Source organism: Miniopterus schreibersii, assembly GCF_964146895.1.
Source record: "Miniopterus schreibersii genome assembly, chromosome: 4".
In the NCBI taxonomy this organism is placed as follows: Eukaryota; Metazoa; Chordata; class Mammalia; order Chiroptera; family Miniopteridae; genus Miniopterus; species Miniopterus schreibersii.
The window spans coordinates 86,327,181-86,349,949 of NC_138105.1; the positions used below are offsets into that span (position 1 = coordinate 86,327,181).

General features: G+C 41.8%; 1 protein-coding gene across 5 annotated transcripts in view; it reads left to right on the top strand.

Annotated features, from left to right (window-relative positions):
- SGCD (sarcoglycan delta) overlaps positions 1-22,769 on the top strand; it is a 515,133-nt gene that overhangs the window by 374,648 nt on the left and 117,716 nt on the right. For all 5 annotated transcript variants that reach the window (XM_081136937.1, XM_081136939.1, XM_081136935.1 and 2 more), the window contains exon 6: positions 17,706-17,778. In XM_081136937.1, coding sequence (XP_080993063.1) covers positions 17,706-17,778 — 73 coding nt within the window. The remainder of the gene's footprint in view (positions 1-17,705; positions 17,779-22,769) is intronic.

Here is a 22,769-nt window from a genome sequence, read left to right on the forward strand (position 1 = left end):
CGGCACTAAAGAAATATTGACTGAAGGGAAAAATAAAGATATAAACAAACTAACAAACAGAGGAAAATATAAATGAAAAATCCACCTGCCCCAGCCCAGGAAGGGCAATATGTCCATAAGATATTCTGAGCATTAACTTAATAAGTCTCCCCAGAGACTGGGGTATAGATCAAATTTTAAATAATGGGACATGCCTCATCTGCTTACTACTGCCTTCAAAGCGGAAACATTTTCATAATGTATTAGAAAGGCCTTTTTCAGGACAACGTGGTAATTCATCTTTATTTCCTTGTATACACAGTGTATTCCATTTAAAAAGAGAGGCTAATGCATTTATATTAAAGTATATGGATTTACAGCCTGGGATAAAATATATTCATAGCTAGTATACCTTAATCCTGTTTAGGGAAAGGGAAGAATCAACTGGCATCAAATTAGGATCGATTAACTGTCACTTGGATTGACAAAGTGGCACGTGATGCACTTAGCAAATACCCAAATCGAGCTATGAAGCTCGGCAGATTTGGGTTTTGACACTTGCCTTTTTTTTTTCTTTAAAAGATAATCAGTTCAATATCTAAGAATGTACTCTTTGGTACTGAATAATTCAGACCTCAGAGACACCGCTTTTTTCTTAATGTGTGACATTGGCACTGGGTATAGACAAAAAGCTATAAAAAGCTCACACAATGTGCTTGGCCCTGGCTTGTTAAACAGAGAGCGAGCGAGCAAGGGAGAGAGAGAGATGCTAAATGCCCTCAAAGGTGTCTTACAGATATTCAGACCCGAAGGACACTTTTGAGCATATTCGCCTTCATAGCTCTCGCCTGGTAATGAAAATCGACTGGCTGCTGTTGCCCTGTGGATTTCCCTTTTGTATGGAGCAGGTGTTTTAAGTGGAGTCGTACAGGAATAATGATCTCTCTCAAAAGACAGACTTGTTTGTGGGCTCCAGAGAACAGTTCTCCTTGCTTTAGCGATATGGAGTGTTAGAGACAGACAGCCAGGACATAGATTTCTCCAGCCCAGAAGGAAAAGAATGCATTTTTGAGAGTGCTCCCGATTGTAAGTGACAGGAAGCAAAATTAATCGGGCTTAAGGAAAAAGAATTTTTTTTTTTTTTTTAAGAAGAAAGATGGGAACTTGCTCACTCATTTAATTGAAAATTCCAGATATGGAAAGCTCTGGTGGTTTCGACATCTCTGCCCCTGCACGGGCTTCCTTCAGGCAGATCCTTAGTGGACATTATCTCAGAGGGAGAGAGAGGAGCACCCTTGTCCAGGCCGCCACGGCAGTCCTTGAAAAAAACTGATTGACCACACTTAGGCCACATGCTCTTGGAGCAAACACTCTTTCTGGGGAATGGGATATTCTGATTGGCCAGCCCGAGTCACATTCCCTGCTGTATGTTTGTAGGGTGTGGACATGTGGTTATCAGCACCAGTAGGTTCCCCAAAGCAAATAATTGTTCTAGTATGGAAAGGAGAGTGAGGAACTCTTTTTTTTTTTCTTTTTAAAATATATCCTTATTGATTTCAGAGAGGGGAAGGGAGAGGGAGAGAGAGAAACATCAGTGATGAGAGAGCCATTGATCGGCTGTCTCCCGAATGTCCCCTGCTGGGCATCAAGCTCGCATCCCAGGCCTGTGCCTTGACCAGGAATCAAACCTCGATCTCCTGAATCCTAGGTCCGTGCTCAACTGCTAGGCCACACCGACCAGGCAAGGGAGTGAGGGAATCTTAAACAGGCAAAGACATTGCCATGGGTCTTCCCTTTGCCTCTTGGGCAGACGGGACATCTTATTTTCAAGTTCTTTCTTCAGACTTTGTTTCTTGCTAAGTCTCAAAGATTTGTGGTGATGAAGAACACAACTGAAAATAAGCCTTTTTTTTGTCTTGTCTTTTCTATCTAGCTAGTGTCCCTAATCCTAGCTGAGTACCGAGCCAGGGTTTAATGCCTGTTAGGAAGTACTGGAGGCAAAGGGAAGCGGGAGGTCAAGACCGTCAGAGCCGCCATGCTCGGACTGCCTGAAGCCAAGTGAGGGAACTGGAAAACCCCACCCACCTCCATTCATGGAAGAACTGCCTCCGGAGTGGTGGCTTCAGCTCCGAGGCCAAGCTCGCCTAAGGCGGCTTCTCTGCACTCAGCCCAGGTCAGGAGCCCCGCAGAGGGAAGCTCCCGGGATGCAGGTGTCCCCTCTGCTGCTCGGGGGCCTTGTCACCTCTTTTTTCTCTACTCTCTCATCATTTTCTCATTGAGATGCTACTTCAACATGCTGCCAGTCCCAAATCTATGTTCGCCAGTTAAAAATGTGAACTGGGGAGCTAGTTTGTCTGGGTTGTTATCCCAGCTCTATTACTAACTAGTACTGTAACAGTAGTTAAATTATTACTTATCCTGCCTGAGCCTCATGTTTCTCAGCTCCTAGGGTTTTCATGAAGATGAAGGGACTTTACCTGTAAAAGCACTTAGCATGATTCTCAGTGAGGGGTAGTTGTTCCTGTCTAGGTCCTGCCACTCAGCGACACTGACCTCCATGTTGCTTAGTTTCTGTTCTCAAGTTAGAATCAGACTGGTCGGGTTGGACAGGTAGCAATTCAAACAGAGCACATAGACGGCTTTCAGCAGAGAAGCAGCTGTGAGTAGAATGTGGACAATGAAATATGAGTACTTCAGGTGGTCTTTTCCCGGGGGAGGAGATTTTTTGAGTATGACTCATAATTCCCAGCCTCATGAGGGAAGAAATGATACATTCAGCAGGGAGTTAAGAACGTGGGCCCTGCAGCTCCACGTGCCTGGGTTCAGATCCTGGCTCCAACACTCACACTCTGTGGGACCCTTCCGTGCTTCAGCTTTGCCATCTAAAAATTGGGAGATAATGACATCATATACTCTGTATGGGTGTGGTGATAATTAAATGAGTTAACCCATGGGAAGTGCTTAGAAAAATGCCCAGCAAATAGTAAGCACTTAATAGATGTCAGCTATTAATACGACTTTTATTCCCTGAATGTGACTCTGCGGTCCCACACGAGTCTGGCAGGAAATTATGTTTCCGTCATTACTGGGTTGCTCAAGAATCAAGGAAGCAAACCATATGTGGTGCCAAGAAAATGCAAGCACGCCTGCTAATCCCTGGTCCATAAGGATCACCTCTGATGTCTTCATTTTCCCAGCCTGTTACCTCTCAACTTCCACGTTGTAGAGAGGACCTAGGAATATTTGCTGAGGTGTGGGCCCCTGTGACAAGGGTCCTGCCTTCTAGGGGCATGCCCCAGCTGTGTCCTCTGGGCATTTGGCCTCTCTCAGGATATGTCTGGTCCTCAAAGGACCTTAGCCCTCTCTCTCCTTCTAAATCAGGGCCAAAATCTGCCTCTCTCCTTGGCTTCCTTCTATGGCACGGTTCTCTTTCCCCTCCCCCACAGGAGAGTCAGGATAAGTCTCTACAAAGCATAGGGTAGCTGTTGATTTAAGGCAGAGCTGCTTTTGATCCACTGAAAACCTTCCATCATGAAGTTCAAATGCATTTTGCTAAGTGAAATAAACAAAATCCAAAACTCCGTACTGAATGATTCTGTTTATACACCATTCTAGAAAAGGTGACACTGAAGACAGGGCCTGAGAACAGTAGGAGCCAAGAGTAAGGGCTTGACGGAGAAATTGGCTATAGAAGGGCAGCCCAGTGGAATTTTCAGGGTAATAAATTGTGCTGTTTGCTTATGGTGGTAGATACATGGCTCTATGTATTTGTCAAAACTTATGCAATTATATACCACAAAGAATGTAGTTTACTTTATGGAAACAAGCATCAAGAATCTGCCAAGGGCTTGGCTAACTGCCTGAAATGGAGGGGAGACAAAATTGTGGAGGGAACAAACACAAATCTTTAAAAAATTACCAAGCCACAGGCAAAGCTAAAGAGGTAGTTAAGCCTTATCATATCATGTTAAAAAGCTGAGCTTTCTATTGTAGGAAACAGAGCTCCTCAAAGTTTGTAAGCCATACAGAAACCTGTCCCGTGTGAGCTCTGGGACGTTGCATTGACTTCAGTAAATTGGAGAGGTTACGAGAGAGCTTGCTGTCAGGAGGCTATCCCACTAAGACCATGTGGCTATAGCCTTAACCATTTTACTTTCCTGTACAGTTTATATAACCAGTGCTGACCAGTTCACACCTCTCCCCTCCAGAAGCTGCTTTTTCATTCTGAAGCTTTTCCTGCTTATGTGAAATTAAATTCAAAATGTCTAAGTTTGTGTCTGGCTACTTGTCTAGAAAAGCACAGTAAAAAGACACCTCAGTATAGGATAAAAGTGCATTAAGAGTGATTGTCAGCTTTTGGTCATTTGGCATATGGCAAAAATGTTCTAGGAGATGAGCATGACCCTCTTAAAGGGTCAGTTTGCTCCTTTCTCTTTGGTCTTGGGGAGAACGGGAGAGAACCTTAGACAGGGCTGAGGAACAAAGTTCCCGTAAGGTGCCTTGAACAAATAATACATAGGGACTGGTTTTCCTCCCATAAGAAGTCACGTGATAGACAGTTGCTGGTGGCACAGTGCTGTCTGGATCATCGTGTCTGAAATGCTCTTGGCCTTTCTCTTGGTCAGTAGGTGGCTCTTACAGCTCCAGATGTTATGTTAATATTCAGGGGGGAAGAAAGAAAAGTGGAACCAGCCACACGTGTACCTTCCTAATAGGATGTAAAAGCTCACCCGGTGCCCCTCCCCAGTCGACTCCTACCTACATCTCATTAGACGACAATGTGTCATATGGTCACCCCTAGCTTCCAGGGAGTCCGGGAAACTGACTGTTTAGTAGGGCACTTTGCTCTCATGAACAATACTGGTATTTTGTTGGCAGGGGAAAATGGAGGTTGGTTAGTAACGTGCTGGCCATCCTGGGGGTAAGGTCAGTGGATGAGGTAGAAAAGTATCGTCGAAATTACCCTTTAAGTCACCTGTAAGGTATGTTCATTTGGGGGCTTGCATTCATAATAACATTGTATTCTGAAATTAAATCATTTAAGTTTTAGTGCTTTGAGACATTCAGCACTTTTACTAAGATTTCTACTTGCTGGTTCTCACTGTGCAAGTCATTGTCACCTTCATCGCCTGTAAATGACTTTGGAAGTTTCTCCAATTATTTTTTATAGGCAGCGCTTCTCCATGGTCTTCAATTAATGCTTCAATTTTCTTCTCCATAGAAAGGCATCACCCCCCCACCTGCTAAGCCACAGGAACAAAACGTTCTCCTTCTTTTTCAATGACCAGGAAACCCTTAAAATCACACACGTGTTTTCTGAAGTCTCGCCCACACCCCTTGACTCGCTGAGTCCTGAGAGACTCGCGGGAGCTGAGGTCCTGCGGGAGCAGGTGGTGGACTCAGGACTCCCATCCGAGCCTCACTCCCGCACCAAGGCCGGGCAGGGCCGACGCTCTTAGCATTCCTGCACCATCCGTATCCCTTCCCTCCCTCTCTGCGATTCCCACTACCTGTCCCACGGAACCCCCGAGTGGAGCGTGGGCAGAGGACAACACTGGTCTCCTTCACGGGACACGCGGCGCAGTGGTCATCTTTGAGAACCAAGGCGTCTCCCCCGTGGGCAGCCCTGCCGCGCGTGTCAGGCAGCCTTCTCGGCCTGCTGCTCACGCTCTGTTGTTCACCCACCGTCCCAACCCAGCGGCTGCCTTGTTCCATCCGTGTTATACACAGCCAATGAGTTGAACTGATTTGCTTTACTCTGTGGTTTTATTTACTATCAAAAATAATGTAGTCGTAAGAAACTGAAATGAGGTTGCTTGCTGCTTGGCCGACTCCTTTTATTTTTTCCAGTTTGGGCTTAATGATACACCGAGCATGAGTTCTGGTCTGTTGGTTTCTAGAGTAGAGTTTGTTTAATTAAACTACTTGTCTCTTCATGTCTTGCCAGGATACTTTTATATGTAAATCTTAAACCGCTCTGTGGTTCCACGTCCTGCACAAGAATTCAAATCGTGCACCTTGATGGTGTGGCTGGTTCAGTTCAATTGCAAGGAAACATATTTTATTCTTTCCATTGTGGATATTCAGGTTGTTTAATGACACCTTTTTGTCTTTCTAGCTTTATCTTCTATCAGTATAATCAACATCCTTGATTCCATTATAATACATAGTATCTATTGCTTATTGAGCACTTTGATGTATCATGCACACATGCAAATGCACACATAGCAATGCACACATACAAACACATACTATATATAAAATATAAATTCTCCAATCCTCACAATGGCTTTATGAGAGAAGTGTTACTATCCCCATTCCACAGAGCTGGAAACTGAGTCAGAAGACCCTAAGTAACTTGCCCAATATCATATTCCTCTTCACAAGCTTCCTGTACGACCCTGAACTTGTTACCCTCTCCTTTCAATGTGCATGTTTATTAAAATCCCAGCCTAAGGAACCCAGATACCCACGTTATGCATTATGCGTGCCTACATCCAAGCAGCTGAGCACATGGGCCTCTACCCAGCCTGTGCCGTAGAGCAGACTGGTATCCCACCCAACTTTGGTTACTAACCATAGCTGAGTCTTCCATATCTATTATTCAGTATCTAATACTCAGCTGTCTTACTAGATTTCTCTTGGAAAAAAGGGATACCTCTGGTCATAGTCATTTCTCCACTTCCCACTTCCCGCCCTGCCTGCAAGAGCCTGCCTGCAGCTCTTCACTGACGGGCTGCTGTGATATACGTGACTCCCATGTTGCTAAGTCCCATGGACATTTGAAAGCTGATTCTTATGTCTCAGCACCAATGTGGTGAAATACTTTTTACTTTTGGTTTCCCGTGTTATTCCATTTCCAGTCTTTTTTCTGCCTCTTTAGCTACTTCTTTTCAGTTTCCTTTGATGGCGCATCTTCCCATACCCAAATTTTAAATATTGCAACCCCTTAAAATTCTGACTTTGGCTCTTTTTACACCACTGTGACCGTTTATCAGATCATATCATCAGTTCTCTTGGTTTCCGTGATTATTTGTATTCCACTGACTCTTAAATCTATATACCAATGGTTTAAAACTCTACCTTGATCAGTGTACCTGTGTATCCACTTGCCTACATAAACATCCCAATCTGGAAACTTAATAGAGTACCTTAAATTGAACATAGCCAAAGTTGAACTTGTGCCCTCCCCCCACACATCAAAACCTGGATATCTCATACTGCCTCACATATTATATTATATTATATTATATTATATTATATTATATTATATTATATTATATTATATTATATTATATTATATTTATTATATTTATTATATTATATTTATTATATTATATTATATTAATTATATTATATTATATTTATTATATTATATTATATTATATTATATTATATTATATTATATTATATTATATTATATTATATATTTATTATATTATATATATCACTTAGTTCTTTCAGCTCTACCTTCTCAGTAGCTCTCACATTCAGCCTTCCCTATTTTTTTTTGGTATAAGTTTTTAGTCTAGGATATCATTTCTCACCTAGCCAGTCGAAAAAATGAGATTTTCATGTTCTTGCTCTTGACCTCCTGTAATGCATTCCATAGAGTGTAGTCAGGTCCTGTACCTATTGGAGTTAAACTGGGTTGGAAATAACAGACAACCCAACAAACACTAGCTCAAGCAAGTTAGGGTTTATTTTTATTATGTAATAATAATATTGGATATAAGTTTTCCAGAACGGGTACAGCACGTTAGCAATATCATAAAGGGACCAGATTCCTTCTGTCTAGCAATATCAATCAGAAAGCTCTGTCAAATTGAACACGGCCTACGTGTTTCTGCATGACCTTGCCCCTGACTGCCTCACCAACCTCTCTCATGCCAGTCTTGACCCTTCCTTCCCAGCTACACTGATCTCCTTACTGTTCCTCAGAGGCAGCTGCTGCCTCTTGTCTCAGGGCTTCCACACGTGTCTTCCTTCCAGATGTGTTCTCTCTGCTTGTCTCCATCTAAACCCTTGGCCTGACTGACACCTCCTTCAGATATCAACTTAATATAATTTCCCCAGAGAAACTTTCTCAAATCCTCGCATGCTAGGGCCAGCCCTCTTCACGCTCCATCAGCCCCCTGTGTAAACCTCAGCATTTACAACCGTGTTTCTCAACCTTTTCTCTAAGATGGCTCTTCTAAGGAATTATTTCACACTTTTTTTAAATCACTCCCCTCCAATGAAATGTTAGTATCACAGAGATACTGCATATCTATTTATGTACTATCTGTTTATCTGTGCTTTATACAATAGAGCAAGATCTCTTTTGCTGTCCTACCCAAGAACCAAGTTTATACCCTTAGCTACATCACCCCACTGAGAATGCATGATTTACAATAATTGCTATTAAAAATCAATTTAAATGTGCTCTCTAAATCTGTCCACCTAGCTACAATAAAACTCCATAAGGGCACAGCTCAGCTCTCCACACTGAACATTTCCTTAACAGTGTGCTGTGCACATAGGAGGTAATTGTTAAATATTTTATAGACAAAGAATGTTCAATACTTGAAATAGCTATAGACTTTGTATATTTAAATTTTTATTCTTAATTTGTGATCCTAAAATGAAGAAAGTCTAAATCCATTTCCCCCACAAACCCATTTGTGGAGTAGGCCCTCCCTAAATATTTGTTGAATGAATTAATTATCTGTACTTTTAGGTTAGGAGAATCGGTCCTAATTCCTAAAAAGAAAATATTTGGTACGTATCCTGGAAACGACGTGTAATGACTACAGTTGTTTTGCATTCACAATTTATTAACCACCACCAGCAGCCAAGGAGACAGAATGGGATTAAATTACTTCCAGCGACTTTTTCCACTCGGGGTTCCTGTCTTGCATCTGTCTATTGCTCAAGTCCGGAGTGGTTTCAGAGACTGACAGCCACATTCAAAGTGCTTAATCCTGAAATTTGTGGGAACTCTGCAACATCACTGATTACTCATTTCATTTTAAATCCTTGACTAAAGATAACCCAACTCACTCCCTTAAAAAGAATTTTTCACTGCATATTACTGTTAGGGGAAAGTCAAAAGTTCCTGTTAGGAGCTAAATATAAAACCACTGTCTCTGAGGAATTTCCTGTGATCAGTTCGCCCACAATTCACTCCTTTATACCTACCGTGGATAGCGTGCTGTAGAGGAGACTGGCTTTCAGGAAAATGGATCTTAGACCTTAAATACTATTTAAATATCAAAATGTAACCATATTCTCTAGCCTGGGCTCACAGAGGCAAAACCAGTATCTCATGTATTTTAGAAAGATTTCTTCTTTTAAACATATCTTAATCAATTTCAGAGAGAGGAAGGGAGAGGGAGAGAGAAAAAAACATCAACGATGAGAGAGCCATTGATCGGCTGCCTCCTGCACGCCCCTGACTGGGGATCGAGCCCGCAACCCGGGCATGTGCCCTGACCGGGAATCGAACTCGATCTCCTGGATCCTAGGTCGACGCTCAACCGCTGAGCCACACCCGGCCAGGCTACAAAGATTTTTAAACAATGGGAGATATATGAACTTGTGTTTAGCTAAAACTTTGGAGTAACCAGAAATTTATCTTGCACAGAAAACGAAGTTTATTATTCAAGGAATTATTACATTTTTCATAGTTCTTAAAAATATGTATATATTTGTATACTAAAGGAGGCTTCATTTAAACTTTGTCATGTTACCTACACCTTCAGAAGAAACATATAGTTGGATTCAGAGCAGTTTCTTTTATTAAGTAGAGGCAATTTCCATTGCAACTAAAATACCAAATATCAAAAAAGCAGGATTTTGTTGGAGAAGTCTAAGGTTGCCGGGGCACAGCTGGCTTTGAGCATTAATCATTTGGCTTTGACATCAGTTTCAGCTCTTCCCAGGGGCCCTGTGGCCATCCTTCAGTCTCCCTCTTACCCAGCACATCACTGGATCCCTCTTAAGTATTTTCTAACCCACCTGCTCTTCTCCATCCTCACTGCCAGTGCTCCAGTGCAACCTGCCACCATCCCTCCCCCTGCCACGCCTTGTTCACCTTCGCTCTCCTCTGTTACCTTTTCCTGCGTGCAGAGCCTCAGCTCAGGCTGCTGTAACAATGCCACACACTGGGTGCTTTAAACACCACAAATTTATTTCTCACGTACTGGAGGCTGGAGGCAGGGTGCCTGCATGGCTGGGTTCTGTTAATGGTTTGACCGGGAATTGAACCGCGATCTCCTGGATCCCAGGTCGATGCTCAACCGCTGAGCCACACCTGGCTGGGCCAGGCTCTGCATTTCTTGGGCCAATTCACCTCTCTGGTCCTACCCATGCCGGTCGCCCTTGCAAAACATGGTCTGACCACACTGATCTTCATTAACTTCAACTTCCCACCCCTGTCACTTGTGCACTGTGTTCTACTGCCACTTCCCCTCTCTTAACTAGTTGGTTCCTAATTACTTAACAAATAATAGTAAAACTTCACTTTTTCAGGGAAACTTGCCTGCCAGACCTGGTTATGACCCCAAGTTTTATACTTTCAAAGACATCTTTGATTTTTCTTTCAAGTTTTAATCTCCATTTGTTACTAATGTATATATTTATTTGTGAGATTACTGCTCATTATTTAAGCTAGTTATATATGCTACTAGAGTACAATGCACTGTACTAGATTAGAAGCTCCATATCCCTGTGGCTGACCTCTAGAGCCCCCTGCTGGACACATATTTCTTAAATAAACTGAACACTGGGTTTATCAGTCCTACCATGCCTCTCTACTGGTCTTTTGGGTTCATCCAACCAGGTCATTTGGAATATTGTAAAAGAGCAGGGCTGGAGGCCTTACAGAGTATCTAGTCCCCACCCCCACTTTGTATAATAAGTGGAGAAATGAGACTAGAGGAGAAATTTCCAAAAGTCACATAATGAGTTTACGCAAAATCAGCACTAAAAATCAGGTTTTTGGTTCCTTAGTTCTCTGATATTTCAGGAAATCAAATCATTCCTTCTCCCATTTTCTTATCACCATTTTTTAGATTGACATATTTTCTCTATTTTTAATTTAATATTGGTATAGAAATATATTCTTATCTTATCAAGTAAAATATGGTTGTTATTAAGGCTTGTCATTCAGGTTATATCTGCCCAAGCAACATGAATTAGAAAAGTTAATACATTTTGACTTCAAACGTTGGTCATCAGCTTTTTTAACTCTGCATTTTAAACCTGTTGGATATTTTGGCCCCACTATTTAAACCCAAAGATGATTTTTAGTCTGTGTTGGTTAATACAAAAGCATTAATCATAATTATGCCAATATTAATGAAAACACATCAAGAAAGAATTTACCAAAGCAAGCTTCATTAAGCTAGTTTAATTCCTTAATCAATTTTCTAAACAGTACACTTGAAACCATTTCTGAACTTTTTAGAAGTTTTTCTTAAAATTATTGTCGGTAAAATCAGTTTTTCTACATGTACAGCAAAGGTTTGATTCATCATGAATTTTTCTGTCTCCAGTTTTACTGATTATAACCTATCATTACAATTTTTTCTTTTGTGTCCAATTTCTCTCAAGTCCGATTTTCCTGTACCAAATTCTGCAGATGTAAATTTTTCTTTCAGTATTTAGTTCATGGCTATTTTTAACATACAAGGTCATGCACTTTAGCATTTACTATTTTTTATAAAATTGAATTTCCTCGGGTCAATTTTTGGAGTTTTAAAGAGTTATGAACAAGTTTTGTAGTTGTTTTTATAGTTAGTTTCATCTACAATGGATTTTGCTTTCTACCATTTCATCTCTTAGGAGGTTTATTTTCTGGTGATTTTTTTCCACCAATTAAATGCAGTTCAAAGTGGAAAAAAATCTGTTTGCATTTACTTGTTTCTTCCTTAAACACTGGGGACATTTTTAGCAATTGCCTTTGATATCCCGGGGTTGCTCTGTTTTCCTGGTAAGGAATGGAGATGGCTAAAGACAATCATCTGTTTTGATTAGGTGGTTACATTATAACATTTTAGATTTGGGGAGGCCCGGCTGGGCGTGGCTCAGCGGTTGAGTGTCCACCTAGGATCCAGGAGATCAGGGTTCGATTCCCGGTCAGGGCACATGCCCGGGTTGCGGGCTCGATCCCCAGTCGGGGGCGTGCGGGAGGCAGCCGATCAATGACTCTCTCATCATTGATGTTTCCATCTCTCTCTCTCCCTCTCCTTTCCTCTCTCTGAAATCAATAAAGATATTTTTTTTAAAAAAAATCTTAGATTTGGGGAGAAACCAGTTTAGCTCTGATACTTCTCATGCCAACCCTCATTTTTAATAGGAAATGAGGAAAATCAAGGGCCAGAGAGGTTATCTGACTTGCCTAGCAACATAGAAAGAACTAGATTTCAAGTCTCTGGACATCCAGGACACTTGGAGGGGAAAGCATGACCAAACTGAGCTTCAAACTTGAGTGCACTTTCCCGAGAGGAGAAGCTGGCTTTTTGTTACTATGGCAACAAAATGCATTTGAGTTTTGTGGTTTTTTTTTAAAGAGTTTACCCCCTACCTGTGCTACTAGGGGAAACAGAGCCATGGAGCTGATCCTTTTGGTGATTCAAAACACTTTAGATAGATCCTGTCACAGGCTTTATAGGTTCCTGATTGATTGCGTGGAATTAAGTTATTGGGCAGAGAACTAGCTAATGGAAACACATTGATGAAATCATTTTTGAGGGACATTAAATGGAACTTAAAATAAAGCTGAAATGGCTTTATGGATTTTTCACTCAAACTGTTTATGAACATTTATTGCTAGTAAATTATATTGTGTCAAAAGAAGGAACCAGTAGGTATGGCTTTAATAGAAAACTTTTTGAAATAATAAAATTGAGAATAATTTATTATCCAAGAATGGACAGAGGGTGGGATGGGGGAGTTGATGCTGATGGATGCTTGTTCAATCTTCAGCTTCTTGGAAAGTGAAAAAAAATGGTGTGAAAACCAGAAAAATGATAACACTTGAAAGAAATTGTCTTTTTGATAAGTATTAATAGCTCATCTTATTGTACCTGGGATCTGCTTTTAGAAGAGGCGTGATGGGGGATGTAGCAAATATTACTTGAGGGTATAAACATTGATATTTGCCCATATCTCACAGAAAGTTGAGCAAGTAGAGAGTGACTTTATCTGCTGAAAAAGACAGTGTGGTTTGTGGTCAAGGGCATCCATTCCAGAGCTGAAATATTAGAGTTCAAGTCCTGGCTCTCCCTCTTTGCTGTGTGACCACACAAAAATTTCCTAACTGCTCTGAGCCTCAGATTTCACAATCAGAATAACAGATATTAATAGGCCCTATCTCATAGGGTTATTCTAATGATCAAATAAAAACACTTTCAATAGCTTCTACTTCATTATAGGTGCTTTAAAAATATTATTTTTTAAAGAATCATAGAGGACCTGGAAAGAGAAGGAAGCATTAGGGTCATAAACATTTTTGGTACTAGTAGTAGTATTTTATTCACTATCATCATCTGACTGCTATGTGCCAGAGATCTCATTCAAGACCCCTAGAGATGAGGGCACTATCAACATCCCTCGTTTTAGAGCAGAAAACTGAGCATCGGCGAGATTGAGTTTCATGGTGAAGATCACTGGGCTAATGAGAGATTTTGATACCTTTTCCTGGGAAGTCATATCCAAGAGTCTGTACTCCAGTATGTACGGGACATGTGGTCCCCTATGGCCAAAGTCCAGCAAAAACAAAATCAAAGGGCATCTGGTTGGAGGATAGGCACTAAGTGAGCATGAGCACCCCACCCTTCATTTTCATTTCATATCCAGAGCCTGTCGATCACCCACCTTCTCTACCTATCAGAACCCGGTCTCTCTGAGTTTTTCTGGTTTGCCATTTAGCAAGCGCCACAGTGGCCTGGGATTGAGAAAACAAGACACTAAGATTCAGTGGCTAAAAGTGGGCTCTTTAGTAAGATGTGAATCTCAGCTGTGGCGCTCACTGGCCATGTGACCATGTCCCCACATGTTTTTAGGCCCAGTCCTCTTGTTATGAACAGGTTCCTGGGTCTAAGAAAGAGATCACACACCTCTTGGTGCCATCCTACTGTAGACATCCATGTAGTTAGCCACAAAGCATCCCTTTATTAGCGTGCTCTTTTATGTTAAAGGTGCAGCTAAAACATGTTAGCTTGTAATTGTGGACATTTATTTAAAATGTAATGCATGAGGAATTTTATAACAATAATTTACTCCCATAGAAATGGCAGTAACACTTGGAAATGAGCCCAGTAGAAGCCTTGGGACCCTGAAGTCAAATCTGACTATACTCTATATTGACCTTGTTCCTGGCCACACAGAGCTTACAGTCTATTTGAAGAAATTAAATAAATGTCTGCAAAGTAAATAAAAATCCCAGGTAGTGTGTGCTCAGTGCCAAATGAATTGTGTAGTCATTTTACAGATATTTGCTGAGTGCCTTCCCTGTGCTAGACAATGGGGGTGTGACAGAGAACAAGACACACTCCTAGCCAGGAACACAGCCGATGGGATCTCAGAAAGCGGAGGACCCAAGCTCAGGTGTGCAGAGGAGACCATATTCTTTCCAGAGACATGGAGTGAGCACCCATAATGTGCTGGATTGCTTTATTGTAACTGCCCCCCACCCTTGGAATTGCTTTAGAAGGGTGGCAGAGCTAAGGGCCCCCCTCTTGGAGTCACTTTAGAAGGGTGGCCGAGCTAAGGGCTGCCAGCTGCTGTAGAGTGGTTCCTTCTGGAGCTTGGTACAAGCAGCTGTGAGAAGCAAGGTCACAGATGAGGTTTTGTCATTAGATCTGACGAATGAAGAAACCGGCATAGCACAGGTCTGGATGTGATAAAGAAAATGCCCCAGGCTTTTGAGGTTTCATTTTACATAAGAAAATGTCATCCCTCATTTTTGGATAATTGGTCAGAATAAATGTAATATATGGTCTACGACGTGCTTATATTTGGCAGAGTCAAAAGTTGCAAAATAAGTATCCTTTGGCTTCAGAGGCCTTATGAATCCATAGGAGTGGGCGTGAGGAATGGGCGAAACGTTACACTTGACAGCAATATAGTAACCATTCAAATGACAAAGGTTGTCCATGGACAGTGCTAATTCCATATGGGAAAGTCAGGCAATCACGGCTGCTTTGAAAGGGGTGATGCTCTTATAGTGACATGTTCGTAGAATTCTTGGTGGAGGAAGGGCAGGTTTGAGTTGGGACTAAAGAGCGTAGACAGTGTAAATAAACAGAGATAACCACCCTTGCCTTAGTGAGATATATAATGTTCCTTTTAATTAAACTTTTTAAAAATAGGGTTACAATGGCTAAGAACGAAGTATTGCTAAGAATGTCAAGGGACAGTCCCTGCTCACTGCTGTAGTAACAGGTGCAGTTGTTCAATAACAGGTTGGAATTGGTACTGAGAAGTGGCTACGGGCATGCTCTTGGGTTTCAGGCAGACTAGAGCCATCCCCATCCCAGTGTGTCACTCACTGTCCTGTGCCTTCTGCAGGCCTGTTCCTTCACTAGGCAGCCTCCCCAGTGCCTTCGGCCTGGGTGTGGTTCAAAGATCACGGAAACGTGGGCGATGGGGAGTCTATACTCTGCAAACCTCAGTGTAACAGAAGCTACATTATAATCTACAATCCAGCCCATTCTTACTCAGTAATCGTATCTGTTGGGGTTCTCCAGGGAAACAGGACCAATAAGATCTCTATATAGGAAGAGATTTTGTATAGGAAATTGGCTCACACAATTGTGGAGGCTGAGAAGTCCCACCGTCTGCTGCCTGTAAGGTGGAGACCTAGAAAGGCGGGTGGCAGAGTGAAGTCTGAGTCCAAATGCCTGAGAGCCAGGGGAGCCGGTGATGGGGATTCCAGCCCAGGTCTGACGCCGGAGAACCGGGGGCAGCGAGAACAGAAGATTGATGTCGCAGCTCGAGCAGTCAGGCAGCAAGAGCTGAATTCTTCCTTCCTCCACTTTTTTATTCTACTCAATCCTGCATCAAGTTGGATGGTGCCGCTCACATTGTGTGTGGGGGGGGGGCAACTGCCTGACTGGGTCCAGCATTTCAAATGCTGATCACATCTGGAGACCAGAAATAATGCTCAGCCAAATACGTGGGCACCCTGTGGTCCAGTCAAGTAGACACATAAGAGTAACCATCACAGTTATAAGGAATACAAAAGTTTAAATCACAAGAGCAAAATAAACAATATGTGCATAATAAAACAATGAGCATTCTTAGAAAATTTATGTCAAGTTGTATTTTAATGTGATTATGGGTACATTCTGATATATTTGAAATGATGTGGTTTGTGGGTCTTGGAAAATAAAAGTGTCTACAGGCAGAGAAAGAGCTCAGATGTCCTCACACTAAATGTCTCTGTGCCTCTGCAACTGTCAATTTTATGGGGTTATTGCAGGGAATAAATGAGCTACTATATATGAAATATTTATTATACCGCCTGGCATGTAGTAGTCACGCAGAATGTTCGCTTAGAATAATAGTTATTGCTCATCAGGATATTCTTTTAATGACTCCATATAATGTTAAGTCAAGGTTTTATTTTCTGATTTTACTTGCAATAGTCCTTTACTCATATCAGAAAGATTAAATATTTCTACAGTTGCTACGAAAGTAAAGAAACCAATTCACCCTCCTAGACTCATCAGTATGCCAGGATAAATGTGGGTTTGCAGTCAGTATGCCAGGATAAATGTGGGTTTGCGGTAACAGTGGTTAAGGGAGGATCTTTAGATATTGTAACAATTGCAAGAGAATTCTAGAAATTCACACGTAAATGCAAGATACTATTCTGCCCCTTCTTACAGCATCGAAGAACTATACCAAATGTATAAAAATAAACACCTTTACCTCAAAGTACAGGATATTGCCTAGCTAAGTTTAATTGAAACACTAATATCCAGTCCGTGATAAACTGAGGCTTAAGCGATCTGAAAACACTGTGGGAGCATACAAATCAGATGATCGCAATCTTTATGGCTAGAAAGGTTCAGCTGGCGTTGGCAAGTTGTGAAGATAAAAGCTTAGAGCAAAGTCAACAGCTAAATGTCTAGACTGGGTTGGGGATCAGTGTTAATACTCAAAGTGTAAAAGCGCTGAACTTCAAATGATCTCTCGTAGTGTTGTGTTTGACTTTTCAAGATAATGGCGTAGAACTTATTTACTGAAAAACTTCTGCTGAATTGTCATTAGGCACCTCTCTTATGGTCTTACGGTGTCTTCTGCCATCTAGCATTTCTGCCACTGCTTGGAGGCTGCGTGTTATGTGATCTGTGCCCTGACTGCAATCCCAGGGCTTCAGCTGCTGTTTTTCCAAACATTTCCACTTGGGTGACTATGAATAGTTTATGAGAGACCAGAGTCAGACTGTGCCATTTCTAGGCATCTTTTTTTTTTTTTAAAGCCAACATGGAATTTGCCTCATGGCCTCACTCTGATCTCAGCAGGAACACTTTCAAAAGAAGTTCCTTGTTTTTTTCAAAGGCCGTTTGCATGAGTTGATCCAACGCTCTCCTATTATGGAGCCCTAAAGCCAGTGGCAAAAAATCTGTGTGTATCGAGTTGTGTAAAGGATTCACTGCATTTAGCTGATTGTGCCCCCAGGTGACACATCCAACAGTCTCCAACCTCTGTTTGCTTTTCTCTTTTGTTTGCAGGAGCAGAGGGCACAGTGTTCCCTAAATCTATAGAGACACCTAATGTCAGGGCAGACCCCTTCAAGGAACTAAGGTAAACTTCTGACTTTGCCTTAATCGATTAGTGTCTGTTTGCTTTCTCTGTGCAACGGGCGAATGACCCATTTCGAATCCTTATAATGTAACGGCGTCACAACATGAATATGTAAACTGGAAGCGGTTAGAAAGGACGTGAAGATAAGAGAAAATTTTCTCTAAGGACCTACAATTGAGGGTTTGGAGGAAGAGGTTGACCACCTTGTCACTGTGAGCTTTGGGATTTATGTTGTTACATGTCTGTTTCTTACTGTGCTTCGTGGTACCAAAAACCTATTGGGTGAGAGAACCAGTCAGTAATTGGTGCTGATCAGTCCAAAGAAAACTGGTGTCTAAAAGAAGCTGAACTCTAAATGCAATAGAGATTTTTTCCCTGTGTAACAAGCTTCCCATTACCTGGAATAATATGGTGTAAGAGCACCTCTGTGGGTGTTCCATGTACTGGTTGGTGTTAATCTTCAGGTATCTATACATGGACTGCCTTTAACAGAAAAGGACTCTGAGGTGCTGTGTGCTTTCCACCAACTATGGAAAACAAAAAGCAATAGACAGGCAGACAGATAGGTGGATAGACGAACAGAGATAGAGATACGGCCTACAAATTACTCCTGCCCCAAAGGACCATCCCCAGCCCCCCCCCCAAAAGAACTTACAAAACATGGTATGATTATACAAATATAACTTTAATTTTTACTGTATACTTGTGGCCATGGAGGGTTCGGTGAATGCTGGCCGTCTCCATTTCTCATAGTTCTTTTAACTGAAACCAGTCATAAAGCATTGTAACTAGCATGGAGTAACTGTTTCATAAAGGCATCAGCCATGAGCAAATGCATTTGTATTGCACCGTCATATCTGGTCTTTCGCAATGTTTTCTGAAAGCAGCAACGGCCAGGTGGGAGCTTGTATTTCCTTAAACAGAAACCCGTTGCCAGTAAGTGGAGAACACATCACCTGTTCAAGACCCGGGGATGCTTGCTAACCTGAACTGAGTCGGGAGGTTAGACTGTGGTCACTTAGCCCTTTCGTCCTGAAATTTTTTCTTACTGGCCTTTGGTGGGACAACCTCTGACCAATCGAAAAGATAATGAAACCTGGTTGATGGATTTGTCCAAATCAGTGCATCTGTGAATGTTGCACATTTGTCATCTAAGGCTGCCGTGTTATACTCTGTGCTATTGATTGGAATTGACCTTAGCTATTGAGTAAACAGGTAATGAACTTGGAGACTGAGCCTTCTGGCCTCTGGCTCTGCAGTTGGATCAGTTTTACTGACCCAGCACATTCATGCTAGTGTGTCTTCTGGGCTTAGGAAAGTGGAGCCATTGAAGGGAGGTCCCTGGACTTGGACCAGCAGGTAGTGCTGAGTGAACTGTCCAGGTGAAGCAGAAGCTGTCACTCCTTAGAGGCAGCAGGATGGAAGGGAAAGAGCACTGAGCTGTGACTCAGGGACCTACTGCAAACCCACCATGTGGCCTTGAGCTAATCCTAGAGTCCTGCTCTCTGTAAAATGCCAGGTCACTTCTACCTCCAAATAGCTAATCCCTTTATAGTATTTTACCTTTTTAAAAAATAATAATAATTTAGATTTGAAGAAGAGTTGCAAAATTCATACAGATTATTCCCCTGCACCTTTCAACTGCTATCCTCTAATGTTAACATCTTACACATCTATGACATATTGATCAAAACTAAGAAATTAACATTGTAGTCCTATAAGATCTTATTTTATATAAGATTTGTTTAAAAGGATGCAATTACCTCAATGTCTTATGGATTAAAAAATATAAAAAAGGAGATTGCCTTGGCTGGGTAGTGAAATCGGTTGGAGCATTGTCCCATACACCAAAATGTTATGGTTCAATTCCTGGTCAGGACACATACCTAGGTTGTGGGTTCGATCCTCAGTAGGGGCACATACAGGAGGCAACAGATCAATGTTTCTCTCTCGCATTGATGTTTCTCTCCCTCTCTCTTCCTCTCTCTAAAAATTAATAAAAACATGTCCTTGGGTGAGAATTAAAAAAAAAAAAAAGATTAACAGAAAAATCGTTTGTTGAGATGTGAATTAATGGATCTTTAAAGTCCCCAATGCAGTTAAATTGCAATGTTTTTAATGAGGTTTTTTAAAATGTATCTTTATTGTTGAAAGCATTACAGATGTGCCCTTTATTCCCCCATTGATCCCCTCTACCCCGCATTCACCCCACTCCCAGGCCTTCCCCATACCAATGTCTATGTCCATGGGTTATGCTTATAGACATATAAGTTCTTTGATTAATTTCTCTCCACCTATATGCCCACCCCACCTTCCCTCTGAGATCCCTCAGTCTGTTACATGCTTCTATGTCTCTGGATCTATTTTGTTCATCATTTTATTTTGTTTATTACATTCCACATATGAGTGAGATCATGTAGTACTTGTCTTTCACTGACTGGCTTATTTCACTAAGCATAATACTCTCCAGTTCCCTCCATGCTGTCCCAAAGGATAAGTGATCCTTTTTTACAGCTGCATAGTATTCCATGGTGTTAATGTACCATAACTCTTTTATCCACTCATATACTAATGTGCACTTGAGAAGAATGTATATTCTGCAGCTTTGGGGTAGAATGTTCTGTAAATGTCAATGAAATCCATCTGATCTAGTGTGTCATTTAGGGTCACTGTTTCCTTGTTGAGTTTTTGTCTTGAAGATCTATCCAGTGAAATCAGTGGGGTATTAAAAGTCCCCTAGTATGACTGTCATGCTATTGATCTCTCCCTTAAAGTCCTCTAGAAGTTTTTTTATGAACTTAGGCATTCCTATATTGGGTGCATATATGTTTATCAGGGTTATATCCTCTTGTTGGATCTATCCCTTTAGTATTACGTAGTGACCTTTCTTGTCTCTCGTTATGGTTTTCATTTTGAAGTCTATTTTATCCAATAGGAGTGTTGCTACCCAGCTTTTTTTTTTTTTTTTCCATTTCTATTTGCATGGAAAATTTTTTTCATTCCTTCACTCTCATCCTGTGAGTCTTTTGTTCTGAGGTGGGTCTCTTGTAGACAGCATATATTTGGGTCATGTTTCTCATCCATTCAGCCACCCTATATCTTTTTATTGGAGTATTTACTCCATTTACATTTAAGGTTATTATTGATAGATACTTATCTATTGCCATTTTAATTCTTTATGCCTGTGTTTCTCTTTCTCTCTATTTCTACTTGTAATTACAGCAGTTCCTTTAACATTTCTTGTAATGCTGGTTTTGTATTGATAAACCCCTTTAGCCTTTTTTTTTTTTTTTTTTTGGTCTGGGAAGCTCTTTATTTCACCATCTATCTTGAATTATAGCCACGCTGGATCGAGTAGTCTTGGTTTCAGATCCTTGTTTTGCATTACCTTGAATACTTCATGCCATTCCCTTCTGGCTTGTAGAGTTTCTAATGAGAAATCAGCTGACAGCCTTATGGGGGCTCCTTTGTAGGTAACAGGTTGCTTTTCTCTAGCTGCCTTTAATAGTCTCTCCTTGTCTTGAATTATTGGCATTTTAATTATGATGTATCTGGGTGTGGGCCTCTTTAGGTTCTTCTTGTTTGGGACTCTCTGTGCTTCCTGAAATTGTGTGACTTTCCTTCACTAGGTTAAGGAAGTTTTCTGACATTATTTCTTCAAACAGGTTCTTTAACCCTTGCTTGCTTTTGACCTCTTCTCGTACTCCTATAATACGAATATTGTTACATTTCATGCTGTCCCACAGCTCTCTTAAACTGTACTCCTGTTTTTTAATTCTTTTTTTCCTTTTGGATCTCTGTTTGAGTGATTTTTTTCTACCTTGTCCTGTAATTCGCTGATCCAACCCTCAGCTTCCTCTAATCTGCTGTTTATTCCTTCCAGTGTATTCTTTATTTCTGCTATGCCATTCTTTATTTCCTTCATAGTTTCCTATCTTTTGTCATGCTGTTGAGCATCCTTATAATCAGTATTCTGAACTCTATATCTGAGAGATTGCTTATCGCCATTTCATTTAGCTCTTTTTCTAGAAACTTCTCTTGTTCTTTCATTTGGGGCTTGTTTTTTTGTCTCCCCATTTTGGCTGCTTGTTTGGGTTTGTTTCTATGTATTAGGTAGATCTGCTAGGACTCTCAGTCTTTTTGGAGGGTCTCTAGTGCAAGCCAGTGTCTGACACAGTTTGTGACTGGCCTTGAGTACCCTGTTTGGAGCTATCAACAACCCTTGACTTGAGGTCTCCTCTGCTGGGGCTGGGTGCATTTGAACGGGACCAAGATGCACACCAAAGTCTGCTTCTCCAAGACCGGGGTCCAGAAGCAGATCAGGCAAAGACTCAAAGCATCCTGAGGTCTGCCTCTGCCTGCAGGCTGATTAATCTAATTCTCTTACTGAGCCTCAGGCTGTAGAAGCTCCACAGGGTGGGGAGGTTGGTTGGTATCAGTCTCTTAAGCCTCAGGCTGTAGAAACTTCTCTGGGTGGGTGAGATTTTTTTCCAGCAGGGTGGAGCAATTGCTTCCCCCTAAGGCAAAAGCAGCAAATTGTCTGCCTGAGAAAGATGTCCCCCACAGTAGGGGGAACGACTCAGCACAGGAGTCCAGAGGGGTGCCCTATGACCTCTATTTCCAGAGCCCACTACCCTAGATTCTCCTCACACAGCTCCAGTCCACTCTGCGTTCCCCCTGCTGGAGCCCACGGTGAGTGGCTGCACACGAAACTGTGCGTTGGCTCTTTAAGAGACTGCCTGCATTTCCAACAATCTCTCCCTGGCAGACAGAAACCCGGCTGCTTTTCACAGCCAGATGTTATGTGGGTACCTTCCCAGTTTTGGTGCTCTGAACTGGGAAGCCCAGCCTGGGGTTTAGGCCCAGAGTCCTCAGTGGGAACCCCCCACAGCTGAGATCTCCCTCCACACCTTCAGCTGCTGCCTGTGGGAGCCCTGCCAGCCCTCCTGTGCCTCCGCACTTCCTACCAGTCTCTATGTCATCTCCACTCT